Source organism: Lepisosteus oculatus, chromosome 2, assembly GCF_040954835.1.
Source record: "Lepisosteus oculatus isolate fLepOcu1 chromosome 2, fLepOcu1.hap2, whole genome shotgun sequence".
In the NCBI taxonomy this organism is placed as follows: domain Eukaryota; kingdom Metazoa; phylum Chordata; class Actinopteri; order Semionotiformes; family Lepisosteidae; genus Lepisosteus; species Lepisosteus oculatus.
In genome coordinates, this window is record NC_090697.1 from 32,124,220 (window position 1) to 32,152,121 (window position 27,902).

At 36.1% G+C, this 27,902-nt stretch overlaps 1 protein-coding gene across 2 annotated transcripts in view; it reads right to left on the minus strand.

Moving 5' to 3' along the window:
* LOC107078452 (PC3-like endoprotease variant B) overlaps nucleotides 1-27,902 on the minus strand; it is a 353,320-nt gene that overhangs the window by 102,354 nt on the left and 223,064 nt on the right. For both annotated transcript variants that reach the window (XM_015355975.2, XM_069178602.1), the window contains exons 7-12: nucleotides 27,171-27,208; nucleotides 16,353-16,432; nucleotides 15,249-15,337; nucleotides 13,463-13,635; nucleotides 12,802-13,017; nucleotides 8,266-8,369 (exon numbers count right to left, since the gene is read on the minus strand). In XM_015355975.2, coding sequence (XP_015211461.2) covers nucleotides 8,266-8,369; nucleotides 12,802-13,017; nucleotides 13,463-13,635; nucleotides 15,249-15,337; nucleotides 16,353-16,432; nucleotides 27,171-27,208 — 700 coding nt within the window. The remainder of the gene's footprint in view (nucleotides 1-8,265; nucleotides 8,370-12,801; nucleotides 13,018-13,462; nucleotides 13,636-15,248; nucleotides 15,338-16,352; nucleotides 16,433-27,170; nucleotides 27,209-27,902) is intronic.

The window sequence follows — 27,902 nt, forward strand, 5'->3', positions numbered from 1 at the left end:
GGTAACATGTCACAATTTAGTCATTGCAAAATATATACAGTAGTACCATCCCCTTAAAAATATTCATATTCTAACATGAGCGATACTATTACAATAGCTACGAAAAACTGAGACTGTGATTTTTTCTTTATTTAAAAAATCAAATAGGGGGAAATAGTCAAATGTTTTCTAATGGTGATTGATACACTAACAAATTTTTTTTTCCAACTAAAAAGCAAAGAAGTCGCCATCTTGGTGAAAACATGCAGTGAAATATTTAGTTGGAGTGTTTACAGTCATGCCTGCCTTTATATTGTCTTTATTTAACTATAAATATATATACAAATATATTTATATATTCAAATCTATTTATATATACTGTAATGTATACAAGTTATAGTATAAACTTAGCAACAGACAGTGTTAAACCTGACTTCTTGTTATTATCCTAACTTCTCATCTTAACATTCCATGCTACAGCTTTTTTAAAATCAGCACATAACAGTCCCATATTAGACAGTAGGTAGTCTATAGTTCTCTGTGTAGAGGCATATAATTAACAATGGAAACACATAAAGACTATAAAGCTATTACATTGATAAGCATCTCTGCGCATGATTAGTTGGAGATTATGACCGTGCAGCAGACACAAGGGCAGGAGTTGAAGATGCTTAAACCACTACAAGGGAGATATCCTCATCAATTATTTTGACGAAAAGAATCCAGTAACCCCAGGCTGCAGATTTCTTAAAAATACGAGCAGAATGTCACATAAATGAAGAGGTCATACAGAAGGGCTCCGAGCATTCATTCACTACCATTAAATGGTGTTAAGTCAATAAATGGATGAAGAAACATCTAATGAACATCCAATCTCTTTTGTTGTCTGTTTCTAGATTCAATTTATGAAAAAGCTTACTCAAAACCAAGATGTTTCCACTTTTCAATGGTCTAAAATTTGGGCCATCAATTAAGTTTTCTTCTCATGGCTCTGTAATTTGTATCACTTATTAGTAAGTGCAGTAACTTTGATTACTAGTGCACATCCACTGAATAGGGATGATGGCTATACACCTTCTTCTAAACCATGAACTGTGAAGCCATTTCATTCTGTGAAAACCTCAGAGTCAAGACTGAACGAAGGACTGACACAGTTCTCACTCAAAAATGTGAGGTCACAGGGCCACAGGGGTCACTACAAGACAGCAAACCCAGCCAGCTCCCATCCATTCCACAGACATCACATAACATCACACGCTGGGGAATCCTGGACAATGTGTCAGAATGGAAGGGAGTGTGTGGACCATATGGTTCAACCTGTGCTCTGTTGGTTTGGCCCCTTTGTATTTTCAACAACTGTTTGCCCATTCAGAAAATATATAAGAACAAATTTCAGATTTACTACTGGTCAAACTTGCTTTATCCAGCCTGCGTACCTTTTTATAGTCACACATTAGACCAAAAGGAAATCTCAATACATACTTTATCACATACTTTACTACAACAATGGAAACATACTGCACTGTACACTTTTTTAAATATTCAATTTCTTTCTGTAAGCTATTACAGTACCCCAGCTAACATCATACTAAAAAGAAAACTTTTTAGAACGTTTGTAAGACAGACAAAGAGTTAGGTCCAGTCCTGAAGTTTACGTAGCAAATAATTATGTAAATAAATTGATCCAGATGCTGTTGTAAGGAATCTGTGTGAATTTTATCTCGGTAATGATAATGATACAATCAACTATCAACTTTGTAGCTAAATCCAAATAAAGAAAGTTAGTATTTTAAACATCACTGTTTAAAGTGATGCGATCCTTTTGAGTCTATGCTTGTTAATAATCAAAGCAGAGTGCTTTCATCTGCTGCACCTTCAAATGAGAAGTGTCTTTCTTAAGACACTCTTAGTTTTTTCCCTGATTTCACTCTAGTTCTCTGTTTCTGTAAAGCAGATAGATATGAATAAATATTGGGGTCTGGTACTACAATGAGAATGAAAACAAGATGGCATATTGTTGTTCATGAACAAAGACATTTTTGATAGAGCACATGGTTTCCTGTCTGTGTTACAGAATAACCATGACCCTGTCTGGACTGTGTAATACCCTATACTGTAAAACACTTTTGCTTTATAGTTTAAGGAGTGGTCAAAGAGCATAAGCCAAATTGCATTTAAGGATGCTCTTTGTGTTCAAGAATAAACATGACCATACTGTATATGGACTCAATGAGAAGCTATTATTTTGCATTCAGCCTTCAGGAGAGGTGAAATGATCTTGCCTGGGGACTCTGATCTTTAGAGCCAAATACAAAAAACAGCTCACAACTCTTTACAAAATGCACATGGCCTACCAAGTCACAAATGTCTATGATATTTGGTTTCAGAGAACAACATTTTAGAAAATATTTCAATATGGCAGCCAAATCTCTTTATCTGCTGGGGTAGCTTGTGCTCTGACACACCTTCCGATAAGACTCATGCAATACCACCAAACATCATGGGTTTTCCCTTGTAGTTTGTTTTCAAGTGCATTCGACTACTGCTGAAATAAAATAAGAATAACAAATCCCAGCACATGTGTTGCTTAAACTGCTTATAAAGACAACCACTGAATAGTATAATAACACTTAAATAAAACATAAAGTTTAATTAAATCTAATTGGAAACAACTGAACTACTGATCATCAACCCTCCATGACATTATAGATTGTTTTGATTTCAATGTCAATATCATTTTAATCTTTAAATGTGATTGTTTTTCATACTGTATAGAAGGTGATGTTTAATAATACTTATATTAGGTAGGTGATTTAAATGATTTCAGTAATTCATTCCAAAAGATACATTAAAGAAATTATGATTAAATACATTTCAATTTAAAGATGTAATTTAATGGTGAATATTGTTTTACTCTGATGTAATATACACTTGAATAAAGTTCTGTTTGTTGTGCTTTTAGGTTTTCAGGTACTGTAAAATCATTCCTTAATTTCTACCATACCCTCTTTTTCTGTGTGCGCCCTTACTGTACATTACTCAGCAATCTTAAATTACTGTTTAAACTTCCAGACTTAATAGATGTTTTCAGAGTTTTTTGCATAATGAAATTCATATCTTCTAAAAATCGGCTAAACTGTAGACAATTACTTTCAATTGACAGTGAACCAGAGGCCAAAGCAACAAATACAATCAGGGATCTATTTCTCAGCTGTGGTAGAACATGCCATGCCTCTGTTTATAATGAAATGTCACTTCCATGTGTGAGTGATGATATGAACTCAACCTAAAACCTCAGTTAATCAATCATGTGAAATGAACAGCTGCAGTTTACCTATATAAACAGTGATCAGTGAGGTGGAAACACTATCCAGCCTCACCTTTCTCTCTTGAAAAGTGTACTGATGTTTGAAGACCAAAGACAAAATTATGTTGCATTTTTTCTGCAATGCTGTAATTATAAATGGATGGCTTTAACACAAGCAACTGAAGGCATAAATGAATATTAAATGCATACTAGTCTTTTGTGGCAATCAACAACTTCTCTCTTAATGCTCTACATACAGTATACAATATGTTTTGCAATTACTTTCAATTTATATACAACAGTCTATTTAACATAACAAACATAACAAAAAGAATGCAAAAAGTTTATATACAGCACATCTTCTTTAGTCACCAATAGTGGTCATTGAAATACAGTACAATGTTTGGTACAATATGCTGTGATACAAAACATGTAATTTAAAGTGATTCGTTTCCTGATTTAATTCATATAAAAGAATGAAAGACTATGAGAAGAGGAGAGAAAAGCTTCAGAGTTCCTTCATTATTTCCACGTGTCCATGTGGAGAGTATCTACAGTACATTCAGCAGCATTCTCCAGTGAGGAGTATTCTTGCACATGGCACCTCCTCTGATGACAGGCTCTATTCCACTCTTGAAATGTGCCAGAATCTAGGCTTAGAGCAATACTGGTTTGCAATGCACACAGTACTTTCCCCTGTTGAAAAGAACAAACCTAATACAGACACTGTAGCACTAAATGCACATTTAATGAAACATACTGTGATTTACCTTCAGCATTCTTCTCCTATGAATGTATTGTGGAATACTGCTATTACGGAAACCAAGAAATGGATAACGTCATCTTTGGTATTGTAGTTTGGCAATGTAAAAGTCCTTTAAATTTTAGTAAGCAATTACTGATTCTTGTAAGTCAGTTTTTTTTTTGTTAACCACTTAAGCATGACAAGGCATATGGTGTAGGAGTTCCTATTCAAATTGGAAATAAAGCAAACCAGAACTCCTCCCCTGATTGTTATATTCGGTCCCTTCAGATTGGTACAATAAATAACTTAAGTGAGTTTTCACAAGAAAGAGGCAGACAGGCTGAAAGGACATCAAAGGTGAAGAAACAGTATTTTCATTCCCTCATTGCATTACCTTGTTCTACAGGTCTTCACTTAAACATGAAAATGACAAGAGAAAAAATCTGGATTTTCTTTTATAATTTTTACTTATAATTTATAAATACGATTTGCCCTTTTCTGTTCCTTGTTGTTAATTAAGAAAAAAAGATACTGCTTTTCTTTGAAAGGAATAAAAATGAGCAGCTGTCACTTAGTCACTTTGTCAAAAGGGGGCATATTTTGTGTGTGACTGCTGACATATGTCAATTTTATTCCACCACATTAAAACCTGAGATTTACAGTTGTGTAAGTGTGCAAGAAGGACCCTTACAGACTAGCATTCAGCGCTGCTAGGCTCTTCACTCGGTTGACAGTTGCTGTGAAACAGTCATTAAAATGCTTCAAGAAGAGACTCATCAGCAGATACCCCAAGGTGAGACCGAGAAAGCCAAGAAAATGAAAGCAAATTTAATATGTTAACTAAATTCAGGGCAAAGAAAACCACATAAGGTATTGTTTGAAGAACTGGCCTTATAATTGAGTTATTATAAGCAGGCTTTTTGTCTTATTATGCCGTTTTTTACGTTTTATTGTGAGCAAAAGCACAAACATGTATCGCACTGCATACACAGTTTTACCATTTTCCTTTTCACTAGAATATGTTACATAGTGGGAAATAACAACAACCACACAATCTACTGTATATTGAAAGTCCTAAATGAATGACAACTTAAAAGACAAAATCTGAAAACACAGATGTTCACTACATTGAAGTTTTTATTTGATGCACTTTATCATAATGAGTTGTAAGCATCTTGCAAAAGCAAAAGGAATACATGACTCCGTACTTTGTTAAGGTAATGTCTGCTTACCTAATAATAATGTTTATAGTTTTGTACTGTTACATATAGTTACATACTTAACATGTGAATCGGTAAAGATCTAAAGCTAGCAGTTATTCAGAAAATGTAAGAGAAACTACTTAAAACTACTCAATAGAAATTAAAATGTTAAAACGTTTTTGAAAATCTTTTGGAGGATTTTAAACGAAAGAGTTCTTTTCTATTTGTTGCAGAATATTCTTTTCCTGCTGATACATGGTAAATTGGTCAGTGTAAATGTTATGAAAATAGACAAGCCTGGTTTCCTCTTTGACCCTTGGCATATCTTAAATGAAACTAGAAAATCAAAAAGTAAAAAGCTTTGGAGAAAATATAGCCACTATAATGACATTACTGTCCATGTCAGGAAAATTAGCTACATCTAAACCCATAATCTTTTATGAGGTTTAGCACTGATTTGTTAATAACATTTTGCTATGTTTCATTATGATAGTTGAAAATAATTGCTTATAAATAGAATACTACTTTAAAGACTCTTTAAAGACTACTAAAAAAGAGCCACAATTTACTACCAAAAATGACGTTCTCATTGTAAGCTAGATGCCATTTACCTACAAATCTTCCCCTTTCACTGTAGTTCATGTTTTGTTCAACCAAAGCAAAATAAACCAAGAACTGGTTTCCCAGGTGCTGTCTGTGGTAAGAAATGAAGGCCATGCAAAATGCACTTGGTAATGAGAGCAGACAGAAAAAGTAAGCCTAAGTAGACCAGACAATGTCATATTCTAAGTGTCGAGCACCAAAGATGAACACAGCTCGTGGCCCTACTATTTTTAACACTATTGCCCCTGATATAAAACTGTGCATAATTGTGATATTCTGGAGCTCCACTGGCACACAAAACGTCTCTTGCTGTGGCGTCCATCATTTCTTGCCAGTCTCGTCTATTAACAAGCACTATCATCCCATCTCAGGATGACAGCTGCAACACTTACTCCACTGCAATAAACAGCTAAATGAGGCGCACAGCAATTTCACATGTCACCAGGGCCCCCAGCACGACTGGCTGCACAGCTTGATGCATAAATTCATAAGGCTGTTGCATATGATGGAGTATGCCCGGCTGAGAGGTGATGGATAACAGGCTGGCTAAAAATGGCCATCACCTTGACTCTGTCAGGACATTCTTTTTCTCCAACCAGTACCATTAACTTTACCATGTTGAGAAACACCTTCTCAGCAACACATATTTCTCCCTCCATCTCCATCTACTTACAATGCTTCTTTAATGACTACAGTGCTACCTACAGTATTAAGCTACTGTATACACATAAACGCGTCTGTAATCAATGCTTTGGCCCACAGAACTCAATAAAGCGCAGACGTGCTCTGGAGTATGTTTCTCCCTGGAATTCATCCCAGCAGTGTGTTCAGCAAGTATGTACAGTATTATCATCTGTGTAAACCTGGAGCCAAAGAGGGCTCCATCTCTTTGAGACTTTATGCAGAAGGCAACAATATTGGCAGGGTCAGTTTGTGCACGTTTGTGTGCATAAAAACCGAACACATTTTTGTATTATCCATTGGAATATTTTTGCAAACCTCTTGATCAGGTTACACATGCAGAACTGTCACTTCCCTTGAAATTATTATTTTTTAAAATAATTTTTTCACCATGGAAAAAGAAAACAGATTCACGTCTCTTGCTGTGGCATCCATCACAAATGGGCTATAGAAGAAGGAAAGGTCTGCCGTTTTAACCTACTGAAAGGGCACACACGTATTCTTTGCTCAGCCTATTATTTAGGTCCTTGTGCACTTTCAAACCTGCCACGTTGACACAGTCTTGATGAGATCTGCATTAGCTAAAGGACTCAGGTAAGCCACTCTCCTTTTTAAAGTCGCCCTGATGGACTTCTTTAGCAGGTATTGTACAATTCAATTGTGACTTGAAGAAATAGATATACAAATATGAATATGACCACTATTACAGCTAAATATTTTTCACCATACATTATTCTTGGTTGTGAAGGACAGAAAATAGTTCAGAAAATAATGCAAGCAAAATCACAAATACAAATACTGTCATCACCAAATTCTTGTGGAAATAAAACATTTTAGATTAAATGCAAATTCTATGAAATCTTTTATGGTGTATGATTTTGTATTTGAGGCATTATTTTAAAAATCTTAAAATACTGACTTTACCCAAAATGTATGTATATAGTGTACTATACGTAAAACTACAATTAGATTGATTTTAGGAATGAAAAACTCTTAACAAACATAATACCCTGTACATAAAACTGAACATCTGTAAATAAAATTAAATGCAAAACTGCATTTCTATAATAGCCTCCTAAAGGATAAACATCTTGAGATGAAAGAAGATTACGCAGAACTAGAAATATGGTTCATGCCCCATCTTGCTTGCTTGTCTTACTTTATTAACTGATCCAAGAAGCTCAGCCAGCTATTTCTTGAAATCTCCCGGGTTCAGTTTCATCATGGCTGCTCAAATAACCTGGATAAAGCTGTTTAAGAAAACCATGGCTTCTTCATAAAGAAGTACCTCTTGTTTCGAGTCTTGTGCTTGCACTTTTCTATTGTACTTGTTCCAATGTCATTGCTGAGCTTTAAGCTGCAACTTTGGTTTACTTTTCCTTCTGTGACTTTCTGAAATATTTCAGGTTTCCTATCTCTGAGCAGTAGAATCCTACTTTAATGTGCGTGTGACAAAAACTGAACCGAGTAACCAAACTGAGGCCTTGCTTGTGCAGCGCACATTATTCCAGAGCATTCACACACTTATTCACCCAACTATAAAAGCTACCAAAAAAACCTTACCCTATTCTCAAAACAAAGACTGGGTTTAGATTTTTCACAGAGCAACAAGTTTTTTTTTTAATTTGAAGGAACAAGTCCTTCATTCTATTTTCCAATTGGCTCCCACTATGCTATGTGCTATAAAAAAAAGAAGCATCCGCTTCCCTCTTCCCACCAGCGCACGAAGTGTCAAAGGTGGCACCTACTTTGCCTCCAGCACGAGGGCCAGGATCCCAGCAGCTATGGGCGCAGCGCTGGAGGTGCCTGTGAAGTGCGTGACGCAGCCCTCGTCTACATTTGTGGCAGTCACCTGTGTAAGGGAAACACAAAGACAAACACAATTAATGAGGCAGTGCTTGGGATGCAACAGGCATTAATCTCTATCATAATGCCAAGCATATGCCTATGAAAAGTAAAGGAATCTCCAGATATCACAGAGAAAATATATTGGAACAAAAAGCCCAAGGCAATTAGCAATTGATATAGTTGTCATCATCAGTTCCTTGGGTACAATGCCTAGTTGTACTATGTTTTTTCCTACTTTTTGCTGACAGGGGAACACGATAATTTTGATTTCTTTGTTTTCTACTGTTGAACTTAAACGTGTTAATTATACAACACATTCCTTTTCATAATTAGTGCTATTATAGTGGACAGAAAGCATCAAGAAAAGCTGCTAATTCTTTCTTCCAGTGCCAGTACCTGGCGCTGCATGGGCTCAGTCATAAAAACAGTCACTACTAAAAATCTCTCTATTTGTAATTTGCCTTTTGCATTATGAAAAATCTGGAATTTCTTGCGGTAGTCCTTTTTACGTCTTACTGTACTTTAAAATGTTTTCCTGAGGTTATTTTAGAGTGCATGTAGTCTGCCTGAGAACGCAACTTGAAAAAAAAGCAAAGTAACTCTCTCTTAAGAGTAGGCCTGACAAAACAAGTTTGAGTGAAAACACTGCAGATTGTTGTAAAGTCATGTTTTGGTATTTCTCTGTTTTTTGTGTATTTTTTCATCCTGTATACTTTCTATACAGTTAAGTAAATACATACTGTTAAACCCATTCTTTCCCCTGGGTCATGTGTGTACAGATCATCTAATATTTTGGGCTGTGTTCATACAATTGCTCTATTTTCAGAGTGATTAGCTGAATATCTTGAAAAATCATACAACTTCTCAATGATTGCCATGCTAGCCAATGCAGTGACTGTAATTCTCCAGGTGTTTCTATGTTGCTTTTAACATGTTGGAAGGCCACTGCATCTATTGTCAGAAATAAACAATATGTCAGAACTAGCAAATAAGTCCTTTCTTAGAAGTGGCTATGGGTTATAAAATATTAGTCTGCTATCCTTTGTATAATGTGTTAAAAAGCACATACTGTATGAGTGAAATCCTGTCCAGCCTTGTTTTCCTCAGAAAGGGTAAATATTTTAAAGGATTTTCATATAGATTCTTACGTGCATGATACAGTGTTATACAAACTAAAACATGTAAGAAGAGACTGAAATTTTCCATTTACTTTCACCACATTGACACACAGGTCTTTTATTTTTCCCCTCTGTTCTGATTAATACAGAGTAGGATTTATATCATTTAAAAAAAATATTTTGTAAAGAGGACTTTGTATGTTCTTCCTGTGTTCATGTGGGATTCCTTCAGGTGCTCTGGTTTACTCCCACAGCCCAAAGACATACAGTACTGTACTGCTAGGTTAACTGGCTTCTGGGAAAACTGGCCCTGGTTTGAGTGTATGTGTGTTTGTCTGTGTCTGCCTAGTGATGGATTGGTTGTTTCTGTTGCTAACAGAGTGAGACTCCAGCATCCCCTGTTACCATATACTGGATAAAACAGTTAGAAAATGTATGGATGGATTTTGTACAGCATTACTGTGTTTATGAATTCAGCAATAATGTTGTTCTGTCCTAACACAGTAATTAAAGTTAAATTTTGCACACTATTATAGATGATAAATACTTGTATTCTTAATTATCTCCTCAGCAATCCTCAGCAATGTATAGTAATTGAATTCCAGATATTGAGATTCTGCAGCAAGAGCCACAAAGCCCTATGACAAGTCAGAGCATTAGCTATGGGATCACTGTATCCCATTCTGACATGGTGATCTAGAGGCAGACAGTTCCAGACAGAGCAATTCAAAGAACAGTGTCAGTCTAAAACCACTTGTGAGAATTAATCTCTTCAGGAATGCTAGGCGTCATCGTCATTAGGTTTTTGGTTTAAGTAGACTTGCTAAGTTTTGTGCAATCACAGAATACACGATAACAAAACATTTATCTTTTCATTTAACTATATCTGACAGTGATTTTGTTGCAATTCCAGCTTTCTTTGGTGAGACTTATCCAACAGTAAAGGCTGTCAGGTTGCAGTCTGTTAATTGCTTTACAGGTTTGGCCAGAGGGCAGAGAGCTTATCAGTTTAATGCAATAACGTTCAGTTAATAAGCTTGTTTTCCCTTAATTACATTGTTTCAGTCTCAGAACTACCATACTTTATTTTAATTTTAGTTTGTCAAATCAGGAGGAAGGCAGTGTTGTAGTCTTCCTGATATGCTCTGTTAAATTAGTACAAAAGAGGGACAATTTGCATATCAGCTAGTTACATTTTCAGGTTGCAGGTATCACAGCCCTTTGTGGTGGTTCTGTGAGCTTTCAACAGGTGGAATACAAATTGTTAATTGTTATGCACTCAGTTGCTTTTAACAGGTTTAAGTTGTTACATGGAAAACTGACTAGAAACACCACTGCTATAAAGAGTTTTACAAAGGTGTTTCTCGTACGTTTCAGCTGTTACTGTTAAAAAAATTGTATTTTCACATGGTAATTTCCATGTATATAAAATGCCCAAACAGAGCTATAGTCAAGAGTTTAAAAAATATAGAATACAGTATACTCTTAATTGTGAACATAAATGCCTTCTTATTAAAAATACACCCCAAAACTCTTTTTATACATTCTTTATCTGAACAAGATAGAGTATTGTACTTAACTGTTCACAAACACTACTTGGATTATATTCTATGTTAAAATTGTAATTGTGCTAAATAATTCTAAAGGAATAAAATCACATGCAATGATTAAAAATCAGGCACAGAATTCAGTTCTAGCCAAAAAAGTCTTTAAGATGTTCCATTTCGGAAGCCTGCAAGTGGAGTGAATAAAGCATATACTGAGGCTATGAAGCCATATCTTTTAAGATCACTGAGTAACTGTAAAAGAAACCACTGAAAGTTTAACATCAGTCAGGAATTAGTGAAAACAAGATCATACGGCAACATTTTCTGACAATGAACGAGTTGAGCAAAAAACAATGGGCTTTCATGACATTCTTGATTATGGCATTCAAGGAGAGGTTTTAGGGATTATTTATTGCTGGTAATGGTATTCTGATTGTTATTATGACTTTAAATCGAGATATAGGCTCTTTATCTAATGGTATGGTGTCTAACCACTGACTTTAAGCCACACTGGGAAGCGATCATAGACGAATATTATACTGGCTTACCCTATCAAATGAATGTGTCAAGAATTCAAGAACAGATACAGTACATCACACAATTTCCCAAGCCCACAATACAGTGGTAACAAACACTACTGTCAAGTAATGACAAGTGAAAGAAGATCCCCATAGTACCAATACTTTAAACTGTGTTCCATACTCAAAGAGTGCCAGCATTGAAAATGTTTTGAATATACTGTATGGCATGTTAGAGCCCAGACAGACCTACCTGAATAAACTGGAAGACAGGCTGCTTCCATAAAGAAGCTTCAGACACAATATGAGAATGCAGCTTGAACTACTGTATGTTAGAACAGTCCTGACACATTGCATCCTGTTTCAATATGTCATGGGCAGATGTCAAAGTTAAGCCTGGACAAATTGTAAATATATATATGTCTTAAAATTAATTATGGACTACGCGAAAACCGAACTACATGACACTTAGATCTTTTATAATAATATGTTTTATTTTCTCATTTAATTCAACATTAGAAGTAGGACCTGTATATGAATGTCTAGGTCTTGCCTGAAGATGTACTGTACCATAGCCCTGGCCAGCTGTGACAATATAACCCTCCACAATCCTTGGTTTGGTCTTTTTTCTTTTTGTATTTTTGTTTAGTATGAAACAGCAATTATTATACATTTTACAATTATTAACCACCATCATTAAAATGATGCTATTTCACTTACTATCAGTTTAATTTGGTAACATACAAAATTCAATTACATGCGTTTATACCGTTCAGCTGCTGTTGTGTATATTTAATGTTGGGCAGTGAATGCACCCGTGTACTGTATCTGTGGAGGGAGTCAATCCTACCAACATTTTCTGGTACCTTAAAATGTCCATTTAATTTTTGAAGATGTAATATTTAACCATCTCCATGGCACCTGCATGGGGCCAGGACAAATCTCTGGCATCATTATAATATGTGATTAAGTTAATATGTTGTTCGTGCACATTGACCACAGGTTGATGCTCCTCAGCAGAGGGTGAAGGTGGTCTCCTCCTACTTGTAAAATGTTATAAGATTCATCTTTATTCTCAACAATAAAGTCTCGGCTGATGCCTGCCTCCAAGGATGTGTAACAGAGTTGCTCTTAGAAAGCAGCATGCAACATGAATAATAAAGTACAAGTATTCATGGGGTTTCATAGTGCATCAGCCAATATACAGATGTGGCGGCATCAAGTCTTAATAATTACAATGTACTGTAACTTACCAGTGGAAGACTTCCTTCGTTGGTGGCACCAGTTAAGGTGACGGCCATTACTGCTGGACAAGGCTCACCGAAGTAAGCGGGGAGACCGCTGTGTGTAATAGCTCCGATGGCAATAGTGTAGATACTGTTTACATAACCATCTGCTCCACAGTGATCATCTACCAGCCCACCATTTCCAGAAGCCCACACAAAGATGCTGCCTTTTCCTTTCCGGCCCTGCATATGGACAGCAACAGAGGGTGTTCAGAGAGTTCTGTTCTTTTCACAATGTTTAAGAACACTGTGTCTCAATTCTGGCTGCTTTCTAAGACAAAACTGTTTAACTGCAAATGAGCCAAAAGCCTGTCGGGTTTAATTCAGTTGTCCTGATCATTATCTTACGTACAATATAAATTGTATAAAAACCAGTGTATAAAACCAGTCTTTTTGTATTGTTTTTCAATATACAAAGTATTCTGTATCCATCTAGTGTTTAACAGCTCTTAGTTACAATATACTGTATGAAGAAACTAATAATGTGTTCGTAATTATCACGATGCAATGTGCAAAATGATGCACGGCTCCTTCAGAATAAGTGTGTTTCTAACCTTAGTTCTTAGAAACAGTGCACTGAGATTAAAAAGTGATTGAACACTACATATTAAATGAAATGTTTAATTGCCTTTTGTGCACCAATTCGCAAAGCCTTTTCGGTGAGTTTTCCTGGACCGGCCATCTCTTTGCCATTGTCCCTTGGTCCCCAGCAGCAGGAGTAAATGTCAATAAAGTCGTTGTTGTAAGTAAGGGATGTAGCTTCCATAGAATCAGTCACAGCTCCGTCCAGCAACCGGATGCCTTGGAAAAATGATTAAACTTTAGTCTGCATTAACTTTCCTCTATAAAAACATGCGGAAAGCAAGCCATCACCACCTTTGAAATGGAGCAGGTGGGTGATTTGTAATTGAGAATCAATGACAAAGAAATAGTTTAATTGTGCCTGAAATGAGCCAGAACTGATGTAATGTGCAAAATGCAGGGCTCTCTGTTTTTGAACAACTTTGTTATTTGTTTTTTGTTTAGCAAAAAGAAAAAGCAAAATCATAAGAATAAGAAAAAAAAGAAATACACAAAAATAAACCACTTATGGGATATTGAAGGTAAGGGAAAAAAGGGAGAGAAGACCTCCTTTTGATAAGGAGATAATCCTCTATTCATGTTCTTAAATTAGATTGGAAACAGTCTTTCCCAGGCATTTCTCTCTTATATATCTGCTGTAATTTGAAAATAAATAGATCACAACGTGTGATCAGCTAATGACAATGCTCAATGAAACAAATAAAACAGGAAACTCATCACTGAAGTAAATTACATAAATTATAGTTAGAAACTGTAGTTAATACATAATACACACCAGCACGTAAGGCATACCAATTTAAAAAATACATACATGAACTAAATTCCCATTTTTTTTCCAAAAAAAGACTGTAATGATTCGCAACGATTTTAAGCATCAATTTGGACGTTCAGTGATACAGTAGGTGTTCTTCACTGGTGTGCCAGGTGTTTGTCTCTTTAGCAGAACAGAACACCAGAAAGAAAATCCTTGTGATGTTATCCCTGATAGTCTAAATACCTTTTGGATTGTCCAATATCATTTGTACTACAGAGGTTTATATGAAAAAGGGAAGAAAAAATATTCAAAACCACTGGATAAAGAACAGTGAAAAGATTTTCCATAAAGTGACAAAACTACAGTACAGGTAACATTCAGGGATATACTGTATAGGAAATAACAATTGTCATTATTGGGCCATAGAACATGCCTACAGCAGTGACATTTGTCACCATTCACAGTGTAAACGGCAGTCTGACATCACTGTATGGCACATACGCATCTGTTTCAATGGTTAAGTTCTTTTCACCGGAGTTTGGCTTGGAAAGTGTTAGTGATGATCTACTTCAGCAGCAGCAGTGACAGGAACAAACACAGACATGTCTAGGAGTTTATGTAGAAGTGTTAGTGTGTGCGAAAAGAAGGGTAATCAGAATTTCAGCTCCTTGAAAAAACGCAACAAAAATCTGCAAAAAGATTTGGTCCAATCATACAGTGTGTACGTTTTATGTCTGATGTTGTATCATGGCTACCACTTACTGTACATGCCACCCTTTCAAGAATGTATCTCTTACCCATAGCAGCTCAGAAATATACCACAGGAAATAAGTGCGCTATTTAAGGAAAAGATGGCAAAGAAGAAGAATATGCTGTGGCTCCGATATGTATTTACAGGCATAGTCTGGTTAAATACAACAGGATAGTTGTTTTCGTACTTCAGTGTCTTCAGGTCTACACACCACATTATACTGTACATGCGGTGGGCCTGAACAGACATATTTAAATCAACATGCAAATGGTTTTCAAAACTGCTGCAAAAATGGACAGTCACAATCGATTCATTACTGTGACTCACCTCCGATTCTGGCATTATATGCAATGCCAACACCGCAGAAAGAATTATTTGCCTCCATTGCCACTTCACCTGCACATCGTGTTCCATGTCTTTGGGGGAAAAGAGAATAACTTGTACAGAAGCTACAATCAATATCACGTTTTCAAATTAGAGTAAATAATAGTACTTCTGATGCTATAGTACATATTTAAAAAAAAAAAAGTAAATCCAAAAAGGTTTTACTACATTGAGAAAAAGCTTCCACATTTAAACCTGCACCTTTTCCTTGATTAGAACATTGTCTTAGGAGCTCTGCAATTCTGGAATTGTCATATTGCAGTCAGCACTAAAGACAATAGGAGCAGGATGTTGCTTTTTATGTCTGTCAATATTTTGTAAATTTTATGTCATTTGTATGAGTTAGAAGGTTTCTACACTACAAAGCATTAAAATGAACTGACTCTAATTAATTTCAATCTACTTACCTATTCTAAAGACATATTACTCCAAATTATGAAGCAGGCCCTTCATATATAAGGCAATCATAATTTCCATTCCAATCAAAATACTAGTACAGATAAAATAAAACAACTGTTAATATCACAATACAGTAACAAGGAATACACCTGTTTCTAGAACATCAAATGCAAGGCACATTGTTTTTTTTTCTCAGCAAGGCACTTAAAGCAATTTACAACAGTGTTAAATTACATGCAAAACTACATAATTATTTTAAATGTTCTCACACAAAAATATGTCCATAAAAACATTACATAAACCTTTGCAGTATAATCAAAATCACTGGTGCAAATAAGAAATAGAGTGGTACTGCGGTACACTGAGGCATAATATCTTACGCATCAGATCATCTGTGGTATTTTCATGACGTATCCTTAGCCAGAGATGAAAGCAATCTCTGAGCAACAGGGTGACTTATTGAAGTGCCTTCCAAGAGCATATTCTATTTTTAATTAAGTAAATGCAAAAATAAGTTATGTCCTAGTTTTTCACACACACACACACACATTTTGATAAAATGTATGTTGCTACAGTACATGCATGTCAAATCAATCCCCAGAAGCAGTTGTATAAATTCCCGTCCCAAGAAGTTAATCTGATGATTACCCATTGTTTGAGTCCCTCAATGGCATGGGATCATGGGATAAACCATGAGCACCGCGGAGATCAAAACTGGCATACAGCTCCTGAAATAAAACAAAACAAATACTTGTTACAATTATCTGCACTAGTATTTTGGTGTTCCTCAGTACTGTCAGTGACCAACGTACAGGCAAACACCAATTTCATTGAAATAAAAGAAATCTCTGTGTGAGAATTTTTTTTAAAAATCTTTCCACCCTATGCTGTGGGTGGAGTGCTTTGAAAAAACACTCTACATTAAGAACATGGGACATCATTCACTGCACATATCAGCTGTTATAACTAATACAGTATACAGTACATCTTCTACTGGCCTAAGGCAACTTAAACACGGATCCATCAGTGCACATAATAATCATGAATGTTAATCAGTATAAAAGGGTATTAACATTTTTCTACTTAGCTTAAGATAAAACATCTGCTACAGGAAATTTACAATTTAGCAATAGATAAGACATTAGCTACAAGATATATCTTTTAGTATATCTGAAGGGTGGCTGATAATATTGTGATACTTAGCCATCAGCAAAATCAGTAGCTCTTAAAGAACAACTTTCTAGTATCAATGCCGTGCATCATTTTAATTTAGGTAAAGACATTTTTTAACAAATACTTAATTATTCAAATAACAAAGAAAACTATCCTGAGAAAGAAAACTCTTTGTAAGGTGATTAAAAAGAACAGAATTCATTTTACAATGTGAAGTTTTAATATGAAAATAAGATTAAAATACACTGAATTATAAAGTAAATAAAGTGTCACAGAGATCAAAATGGGAGCCTGTTGGAAAGTGAAATGAAAGGAAAGAGGCTAATGCAATAAATTAATTTTTCAGTCATGTGTTTACTAAGGAGGAAACAGAACATGCATCATACTGTATATTCTGTATACTGTATCTACAGTATAATAATTTAGTAATAAGCAAATAATAGTCAAATAATATTAATGTACAATGGTCAGAAGTGTTACAGATACTAGAAGTACTTTATAGAAATCTGAGGGCCTCATGGGACATTACCAATTGTATTTTAAGAACTTCTTCCAGTTCTCACTCAAGACAGAGGTTTAACTTAAAACTGCTAATGTAGTGCCCATTCATAATAAAGGCTATCAAAACCAAATCAAATAGTTAAAGGTTAATAAGGTGTATTTCCTACTGCAATATGTCTTGCTGTAAGGTTATCTAAACAACAATCAGACTCAAAGCACAGGATTTGTAGCAATAACATTTTAAGCGATAGTCATGGATTTGTAAATTGTACATATTGGCTAAGAAAAATATAGGTTTTATGTGAGCAATCAACCACAGTAAGGGATGGAAGCAGAGTATTTCTATCTTCTGATGATGTGGGGAATCAACAAAATAGGCAAGCAGTGTTAGGATACAGTAGTCAAAAGCGCAGTGTTAACATCAAAGGACGTAATGTTAAAATTGTAGATTTTCCAATAAGACTTAATTTCAAATACTTTTCACAATTTTGCTTATCACATTACAGGAAAAAATGTTGCTGCTTTGGAATTGGTCCATAGAAGAGTGACAAGATACATTCACATACTCAGTTGAATGTCCTGTCCAGGCAGGATAAAAGCATTAAATGTTTTCAGTCTTGAACAGGGAAGACTATAAGTGAACGTGACTTAAATGGCATTCAAATGGCAAAGACATTGACTTCTTCAGTATCAACAGTGAAACACAAGCCAAAAGGACACAAATGGAAACTAAGGGCGCTGAAAATGAAGAACAGGAGGCATTCATTTACACAATGATTTTGGGAGTCTGGGACATTGAAGCTGATGCCCTGTCTTCTTATAAGACTTGGCTCTATAAGGCCTCTGGATTATTAGCTGCCTGCAACGCTAAATGTGTTGGCCACCTCTCATTTCAGTCATTTATTACAGTATTTAAAAAAAGAGAGCTCACAAAAAAGGTATTTTCTATTAGAAAAAATGCAAGTGAGTGTGTAAAAAAAAGAAGTAAAGAAGCAGAAAAATGGTTTCAAATGCAAGAAGGCCATTAGGCCCATCTACAGTAGACTATGTTGTATTTAGTAGAACCATGGATCTCATCCACATTCTTCTTTAAGGAAGCCAGACTATCGGCTTCAACAACTTGGCTAGGAAGCTCATTCCAGATTCCCGAATGCAGTTCAACTAAGTGCAACTGAAGGGCATGTTATCTTCTATCTAATGTTACATGATAGACTTTTCTAGATGCATTTAGAATAAAGCAGGTTTTGATATATATGTCTATACAGCTGTGAAAGGAAAGTTCCATGGAAAGCCACAATCTTGGCTCAAACCTGGACCATGGTGTCAAGATGAAAGAGTAACTGCAAGCAGGTGCCTGATGAGACACACTTTGAGTGTGGGGCTCACAAGAGGAAAAGAAGATATTGGAATGGGCTCCCATGGAGTCACCCAAGCCCCTGCAACAGAGAAACAGAAAGCCTTGTAAAAGAGCTGCCTAGAAACGGAGAGAGTCTAGACTCAAGAGGGGAAAGAAAAGTATATCAAAGCAGATGTTGTGTCATCACTGTTCTAACTGGTGAAGAAAATAAGAAATAGTTTATACATCACTGACTAAATCATTGTGGACACTCCACATCATAACAAATGCCTATGCATCAGAAGCCTCACAGGGATAGTGGAACTCACTCCTGAGAAAGAGAGTTGAATTGCAGACCTTACTGAGTGCACCATAAGGAATACTGTGCATCAAAACTAACAGAAAAGTGAGTTGGGTGCAGACCATATGGGCTAAATAGTGGAGAACACTCCAAATCGAAAAAAAGAGTAGGTGTGTAACCCCGGTGTCCTGGCCAAATTTCCCATTGGCCCTTACCAATCATGGCCTCCAAATAATCCCCATCTAAAGTATGAATTGGCTTCATTGCTCTCCTCCCCACTAATAGCTGATGTGTGGTGAGCGTTCTGGCGCACTATGGCTGCTGTCACATCATCCAGGTGGATGCTGCACATTGGGGAGGGGAGTCCCCATTACCTGTAAAGTGCTTTGAGTGGAGTGTCCAGAAAAGCGCTATATAAGTGTAAGCAATTATTATTATTATTATTATTATTATTATTATTATTATTAAATCTCAGAGAACATACTGAAAAGATGAAAAGGAGAGAAAGTGAAAGATTGGAAGAAGAATTGAGTCTACTCAATCAGTCACTAAAACTGCAAGATAATGGGAGAATCCTGCTATGCAGTTGTTCAGGTGTTATGGCATCTGTATGTTTTTACCCCCTAAACAAATCTGTTTTTAGACTCATGATTTAAGACTAGCAAATCCTACATTGTAAAAGGCTACAGCTCTCAATTGGAACCAGTTACAGATCATGCAGAGGAGTTTGAAGTAATTAAAGTTTTTAGAGTGCAAGGACAAAAAAAAGTGTTATAGAAAACAAATGCACCAGGATCATCATGAATGCTGTTTAAATATCTGGTGTTGCCTTCATCAGCACTTCTGCACAATTTTCTTAACCATCAATAATCAATATTCTGTAAATAATTAGTTTCTCAGTGGCCAAAGTGAAAGAGTTAAAAACAAAGCTCCATAAAGTATACAATGCTGTACCATTATAAAAATTAGCATTACATTTGCCAAGGTGAGAGGAATATTTGATGTTCTTTGCAGCATAGCAGGATCAAACACTGAGAAGGTCATACAAACAAGCAGAGCCCCATCTGGGAAATGTAAAGTAAAATAGATACAAAACTTCCAGGCTTTTAGCGACACAATGTCAGCAGTTAAACCCCAGCATTTTATTTACAGAACCCCAGCAATCTGATAATGTTCAAAAGAGCTCAGATATTTCTCTGTTTATTTCTAGTAAGTACTGTTAATTGTGATGGCGGACCAGTAGGCGGCACTCCCTCTGAATGACAATTTGTAATCTAATGCCCCATAGCTAATGCTTTACCAGATTCCATCTTTCTGTGGCCATTAATGGTGCCACGGTGATGTTTGTAAGAGTAGGGGTGTTAGCTCAAGTGTCTCAAACAAATTCTATTATAGGATTATTCAATCTAAGATTCTCCATTATTTTATTTAGTAATTTCTCACATCTCCACCTGATCTGTTATGTACTCTAGTGAGCTCCTGGTGCAAAATATATTACAATTAAAAAAAAAAAAATGCTTTACTTCTTGCCAGATTAACTCCATGCCACATATAACATTATACTGTATATATAATATAGTGTGTGTATATATAAATACAATATTACTATATTATTATTGTTAGTTTAATTTCATCCAAACCATCCGGAGACACAACTAAGCAAAAAAAAACAAGCAAAAATCAGAGACATTTATTATGCACTTATGTAAAATGATGCTATTTAAACTTCAGTGAGGTACTGTATACAGTAAGTACAGTGTACCTGTTAAAGAAATTAAATCAATAAATGCTCCAAAGTGAAAAGAGATTCATACATGTCAATCCTACTGTCAAGAAATGTGCTTTCTTGACCCAAGGGATATTTACACACACACATGTGCGGTATGTGCTTGTACAAATAAATATCAAAAGCTCGCAACCCTAAATATTTGCAAGAGCAGGAGAATAGATTGCTCTGGAAAAGCATCAAGACCTAAGAATGACTGGAAAAATATAGAATTTTGTAAAATGGAAATACAAGCAATAAGACAAACAGAGCATCAGTGTGATAGGCCATACAAATCTCTTAACAAGAAATAAAGAACTAAACACATATAGTATCCCTGTATGCAACGGAAACAACTAATGAGTCATGCCACTTGTTACATCCTACAGTATGTCTGCTGAGTCACAGATTAAACAGAGCAGGAAACAAGATTCACGGAGACATGAAAAGAATGGATTTACTATGAAAATGTCTTACTTTTAATAATGAAATTGTATAATGTATTTGCAAGATATCATTTAAGAAAAATACTTCGGACTTTGAATATTACTATTGTAAATAAAGTATGAGTTTTAGACTAAAATTAATACAAAATATTGTCTCACCCATCAATCACAAGTTTGATTAAATCTGGTATGTATTTTGGGGTTCCCTTCAGCAAGGGAAATACAGTGCCTTGCGAAAGTATTCGGCCCCCTTGAACTTTTCAACCTTTTGCCACATTTCAGGCTTCAAACATAAAGATATAAATTTTTTATTTTATGTGAAGAATCACCAACAAGTGGGACACAATTGTGAAGTGGAACGAAATCTATTGGATTTTTGAAACTTTTTTAACTAATAAAAAAATGAAAAGTGGGGCGTGCAAAATTATTCGGCCCCCTTGCGTTAATACTTTGTAGAGCCACCTTTTGCTGCGATTACAGCTGCAAGTCGCTTGGGGTATGTCTCTATCAGTTTTGCACATCGAGAGACTGAAATTCTTGCCCATTCTTCCTTGCAAAACAGCTCGAGCTCAGTGAGGTTGGATGGAGAGCGTTTGTGAACAGCAGTTTTCAGCTCTTTCCACAGATTCTCGATTGGATTCAGGTCTGGACTTTGACTTGGCCATTCAAACACCTGGATACGTTTATTTGTGAACCATTCCTTTGTAGATTTTGCTGTATGTTTGGGATCATTGTCTTGTTGGAAGATAAATCTCCGTCCCAGTTTCAGGTCTTTTGCAGACTCCAACAGGTTTTCATCCAGAATGGTCCTGTATTTGGCTGCATCCATCTTCCCCTCAATTTTAACCATCTTCCCTGTCCCTGCTGAAGAAAAGCAGGCCCAAACCATGATGCTGCCACCACCATGTTTGACAGTGGGGATGGTGTGTTGAGGGTGATGAGCTGTGTTGCTTTTACGCCAAACATATCGTTTTGCATTGTGGCCAAAAAGTTCGATTTTGGTTTCATCTGACCAGAGCACCTTCTTCCACATGTTTGGGGTGTCTCCCAGGTGGCTTGTGGCAAACTTTAGACGAGACTTTTTATGGATATCTTTGAGAAATGGCTTTCTTCTTGCCACTCTTCCATAAAGGCCAGATTTGTGCAGTGTAAGACTGATTGTTGTCCTATGGACAGACTCTCCCACCTCAGCTGTAGTTCTCTGCAGTTCATCCAGAGTGATCACGGGCCTCTTGGCTGCATCTCTGATCAGTCTTCTCCTTGTCTGAGCTGAAAGTTTAGAGGGACGGCCAGGTCTTGGTAGATTTGCAGTGGTCTGATACTCCTTCCATTTTAAGATGATCGCTTGCACAGTGCTCCTTGGGATGTTTGAAGCTTGGGAAATCTTTTTGTATCCAAATCCGGCTTTAAACTTCTCCACAACAGTATTACGGACCTGCCTGGTGTGTTCCTTGGTCTTCATGATGCTCTCTGCGCTTTCAACTGAACCTTGAGACTATCACAGAGCAGGTGCATTTATACAGAGACTTGATTACACACAGGTGGATTCTATTTATCACCATCAGTCATTTAGGACAACATTGGATCATTCAGAGATCCTCGCTGAACTTCTGGAGTGAGTTTGCTGCACTGAAAGTAAAGGGGCCGAATAATTTTGCACGCCCCACTTTTCATTTTTTTATTAGTTAAAAAAGTTTCAAAAATCCAATAGATTTCGTTCCACTTCACAATTGTGTCCCACTTGTTGGTGATTCTTCACATAAAATAAAAAATGTATATCTTTATGTTTGAAGCCTGAAATGTGGCAAAAGGTTGAAAAGTTCAAGGGGGCCGAATACTTTCGCAAGGCACTGTATCTTCCATAAAACAAAAAGACATAATTATATCACACGAATGCTTGGCTAGACATAAGTTTTTTAGACAGTAGTCTAGGTAGCAAAAACATTTTCTGGCTCCAGACTCCCTTCTTCTCACAACTTCAGATTCCACTTCACCTGTGAATGATGTGATGAGTTGTGAGTGCCCCAGAAACACACACATTTTTATTTAAATAACAACACTTTTTAATCATCTTCAAAAAAGTAAGAAAAACAACTGGAGAATTTCAAGTCCAAAAATGCATCTACATCATTAACGCCCACATGATCTCATAAAACAGACCAAAGTTTCATGAGAAAGTTCATTTTCACCAATACTGTACAGTAGTTTAACACAAAAGAGGTTTAGCAAAATCAATAGGTTAGAAGAAGATACAACAATGGTATTTATAATCCTAAGGTGCAGAAGAATCAACAGTGAATTTAGCAATGCAGTTATTGTATTGTATTTTAGTTGTAAAAGCTGCTATCGAACAGATAGGATTTTTTCAGCGTATTCTGAGAAAACAGGTCAGTATCATAGCAGATAGGCCACGCTCAGGTATACAGCAAGCAAGAACTCATTAAATTATGGGGCTAGTTCAGAAAGAACTCTACTTCCTCTATTTTCTATACATGATGAATAGGTAAAAAAAGGACCACAATAGGCATGTAATGGCCCTTTTCAACTCATTTTAAGAATTCCTAAAGGATGAAATTATTAACATGTGGCAATTGAAATTCACAGTAGTTTCACACTAACATCTGTATTGTCTTTCACCATCTTCATCTTTTCCATTTCTACATACACTGTAATTCCTATATTACACCTTACATATAATGTTGTTTTATTAGTCATATACTGTAAATGTAACTAGCATGTGAGTTGATAATAAAAAAGGGCAACTACCTCCTGAATGCAATGTAATGTAGTCTAAACATAGTCTGAACATTAGTTATCCCAGGAGCATGTGGTAACAAATGGTGTTAAATGTTATGCTTTTTTTTGCAAGATGGAAACTCAAGGTTTTTTTTTATTCTTAAAGTGTACTTGACAAACACTGTGGAGGTTATTCATAAAACCTCCTATCTGCGTTTCTATGGCAGTAAAGGGTATTCTCATCTTTTTAGGCTATTTCAGATAGCCTAAATAGTCTAATAACTATGGTTAAAATGTACTTTTCCCTCCACTTATCCTTAACGTATCTAACTTTCAGCAACCTCTTCTTTTGAAATATTAAGCTCTTGAGAGAGGTTTCTATGCCTTTCTCTCAAATTTTGAATTCCAAAAGCCATTTCCACAGCAAAACCTTTACAGTTACAACTTCATCAGATCTGGACAACTGCACATGCATACTGACTTTTACTCATTGACGGAAACCTATAAAGTAATTTACCAATAGCTAAAACACTACCAGACACACTAACTTACAACCATTGCTCACTAGATGCAAAAAAGTATATACTGGGCAAATAAGAAACAAAAAACCAAGAAACTTTTAACATTACTTTATTAACCCTTTACAATTTCTTGCATTAGGAATTATCTTTTTGCATACCCCAGCTTGCTCTCCATGAGACACACAGACACGTAGAGAGCCTGTGGTCAGAGCGCAGGGTCAGCCATTGTACGGTGCCCCTGGAGCAGTTGGGGTTAAGGGCCTTGCTCAGGAGCCCAATGGAGTAGGATTCCTCTGCCAGCTGTGGGATTTGAACCGGCAACCTTCCAGCCACAGGCGCAGATCCTTAGCCACAGAGCCCCCGCTCCGCCCCAAAGCGGAAACTTATTTAGCTATTTTAAACAGAATATGGGCACTAAAAAGAAAACTTAATTGTCTTTTTTACTTCATTTGCATGTATAGTGCATTGACGTGTGCTGTACATATGAACAGATAACCTGTGGACAGACTTAGGTTTCTTTGACTGTATTGCAGTTAGGAGTCCTGGTGTAATCATCCTGAGTATTCATGTGGATAAGAAAGGATATGCTTCTGCAGTATACTTAACTTTTCATTGACAAGAATATTTGATGTCTCTTGGGGTTGTTTCTGAGCTCCCATATGATGTAGTTCTTGGAATAGATTTACAATCAGTAATTCTTGGTGAGATAGTCTTGTAATTACATGGTATGACAACGCCAGGCCAAACAGCAGGAGCAAATTGATAAGGAAGTGTGAGGACAACTGCTTTTGTAAAGGTAAATTTGGAGGTGAGCCCACGGAAGAAAAGCAAGTCCTGAAGACCAGTGTAGACTGAAGGTGTCAGGAATGGGGTATAACAAGAGCACGATAAAGATATCCAGCAACTTCCTGCAGCCCCTGTCATAGACGTGGCCACCACACCAACACTGCCCTCTCCATTGAGCTACTGTATGAATGTGAATGACAAAGACAATAGCTCTTCTTTCTTTCGGGTTTTTACTTCTTTCAATAAAAGGCTAAATGAGATCCCTAGATCAATTTGCTACTAACTACTATACAGCAGTGGCAAGGCTTTTATTTGTCTTTTATGCTGTAGAATTAAGGAGATCAGAAAAATTTAATTAATTAAATTGATTAACTTTTTCTTTTCCCTTGAACTCAAAATGAATCTGGTGTATTAGCTCATAGGGTGAGTGAATTTCATAGGAATGCTGGTAAGATGTGTCCCCAATAAGCAAAATGCAAAATGTGTAGGGATTCTCACACAAAAAAGGACATCACATACTGGGTCAATTCACCCAATGATGAACTTTCCAGTGTCTCTTTGTCTGCATTTGAAACAGGGAGACACATCTGGAATAAAAGCCTAGCTAACAGGGCTAGGATTGTCATATGCACTCCCATGAGAACTTTAGAGAATGCGTTTGAATCTCTAGGGCAGCTGGCACAGACTCAACTAGACCTGTCAATCAGCTGGTTGCTGTGGCTACGCGCTCTGGCGGGAGATCTGATCGCCCTGTGCATAGTTGATTACCACACTTACCTCATTGAGGTAATTTTATTGTTCCGATTTCTTATTGTTTGAGTAAATTCAAGCCATCATCATCACTGCACTACTAAGCATTCTAGATGGCCATATGGCCTCTTTTGATTTGTAACTTTTCTTATGCAGTATTATTGATAGGAAGATGTCTTCTGGATTTTGATAATTTCTTTTCACGGTTTCATATTGTAGTCTGCTTTGCCAATCCTTGGTTTATATATACAGTAAATTGTCTGACATACAATAAATTGATAGATGCTGACATACTGTAGACAAAGCTAAATAAGGTAGACAAAACAGTATTACTTTTCTGATTCCTTATATTATTTAGAGCAACTTATGCATGATTAACTCCAGTGAAGAAACTTCATAGAATCCATATCAAATTTAGATTGTTATAAGAAAGTTCCAATCTTTTTAAATGACTGATACTGGTAAAATACATAAATTAAAAATGAAGAAAAAGGCAGACTCTGTTACCTTAGAATAAATAGAAAGGCACCTGTTATTTATTTGTTTAAAAAAAATACATTTAAGACAGTTAAATGAGGATTATTCAGAAATTGTTGGTATCGACAAATCCCTATTTCATTTTTGACTTAAATCATTTATTTTATTATCAATCCAGAGGATGAATAATGTTGGCGACCTATTTAAAAATATTTTAGTTGATTTTGTATTAATAGGTATTGTATGGCTTTTCCCCTTTATAATATTTTAATTAATCAAAAACAAAGACTCCAGCTACAATTCATCAAAGTTGTTCAATGTACAATTTGAATATATTGCTTCATAATTCATAAATTGCAGTGCATAATACATGTGAAATATTGTGTAATACTATGTTTTCTTTTACAAAATGCTGAAGGGACTGCATAAATAAAACTTACACACAATGCATAACAAATACAACGATTCATTATTTTAAACTGTATGGAGTTCAATATATCAGACATGAGTCGTGACTATTTTGTGTGACCTTCTTTGAATAGCGAATGCGGTATTTTTGTAACTGAGAAGAAGGTCACACAACAAGAATAATATATCAGCTAACATATTACTATCAGGAGTAGATGAGGTGGTGGCAGTTGTAAAAAGAATATTTTAATGTGTCCATTACTCACAAAGTTTGTCTTCAGGTCGACGTTAGTATGATCCACACCTACAGTACAACATAAATAAGGTGGTTAGCACAGAGTACTTTTGAAACATTTAAAAATATAACACCATTCTGAAACTGCACATCAATTAAAACGCATCTCATATGGCTTAAACATTTTCCCAGTTAATGTCTCATTTAAAGCTTTTCAGGAAATTGCTTAGAATGTATCTGTTGAACTCTAGAGGCACACAAGTGAATTTGTACATGCAGATGACTTATTGCTGCTTATTTGAATTCAGGATGGAATTCCCACCTTGCGAAGGAAGCAGGAGGACACTGTTGCACACGGATGGAATACCGGCCCTTGTTATGCTTTTGCCTTGGGATCTGCACCATTTGGAATTATTAAAGTACAGTAGATAAACAGCCCTGCCCTGAGACCCTCTCTCAGTGGCTATGGCTGGGAGGGCTTTTTGTGGTGCTTTTGGAAATCAGCATGTCCTGTGAATGGCCACCAATTTCTATGCCGCTCAGATCACACTTTCCAGTAGAAAAAAAGGTGCATACCATATAACCACAGTTTCAGCCATTTTTTTTCATTCACATGCTTCACCATAATTGGAAAGTGCAAAGGCAGTTTTTACTATAATCCTTTATAAGATTTAACTTTTTTTTTTGGCAGCACTTTAAATTCTTTAATCCCATCAACCAACTGGCTTCCATCTAGCACTCAGCTTCACACGGTGAAGCCTGC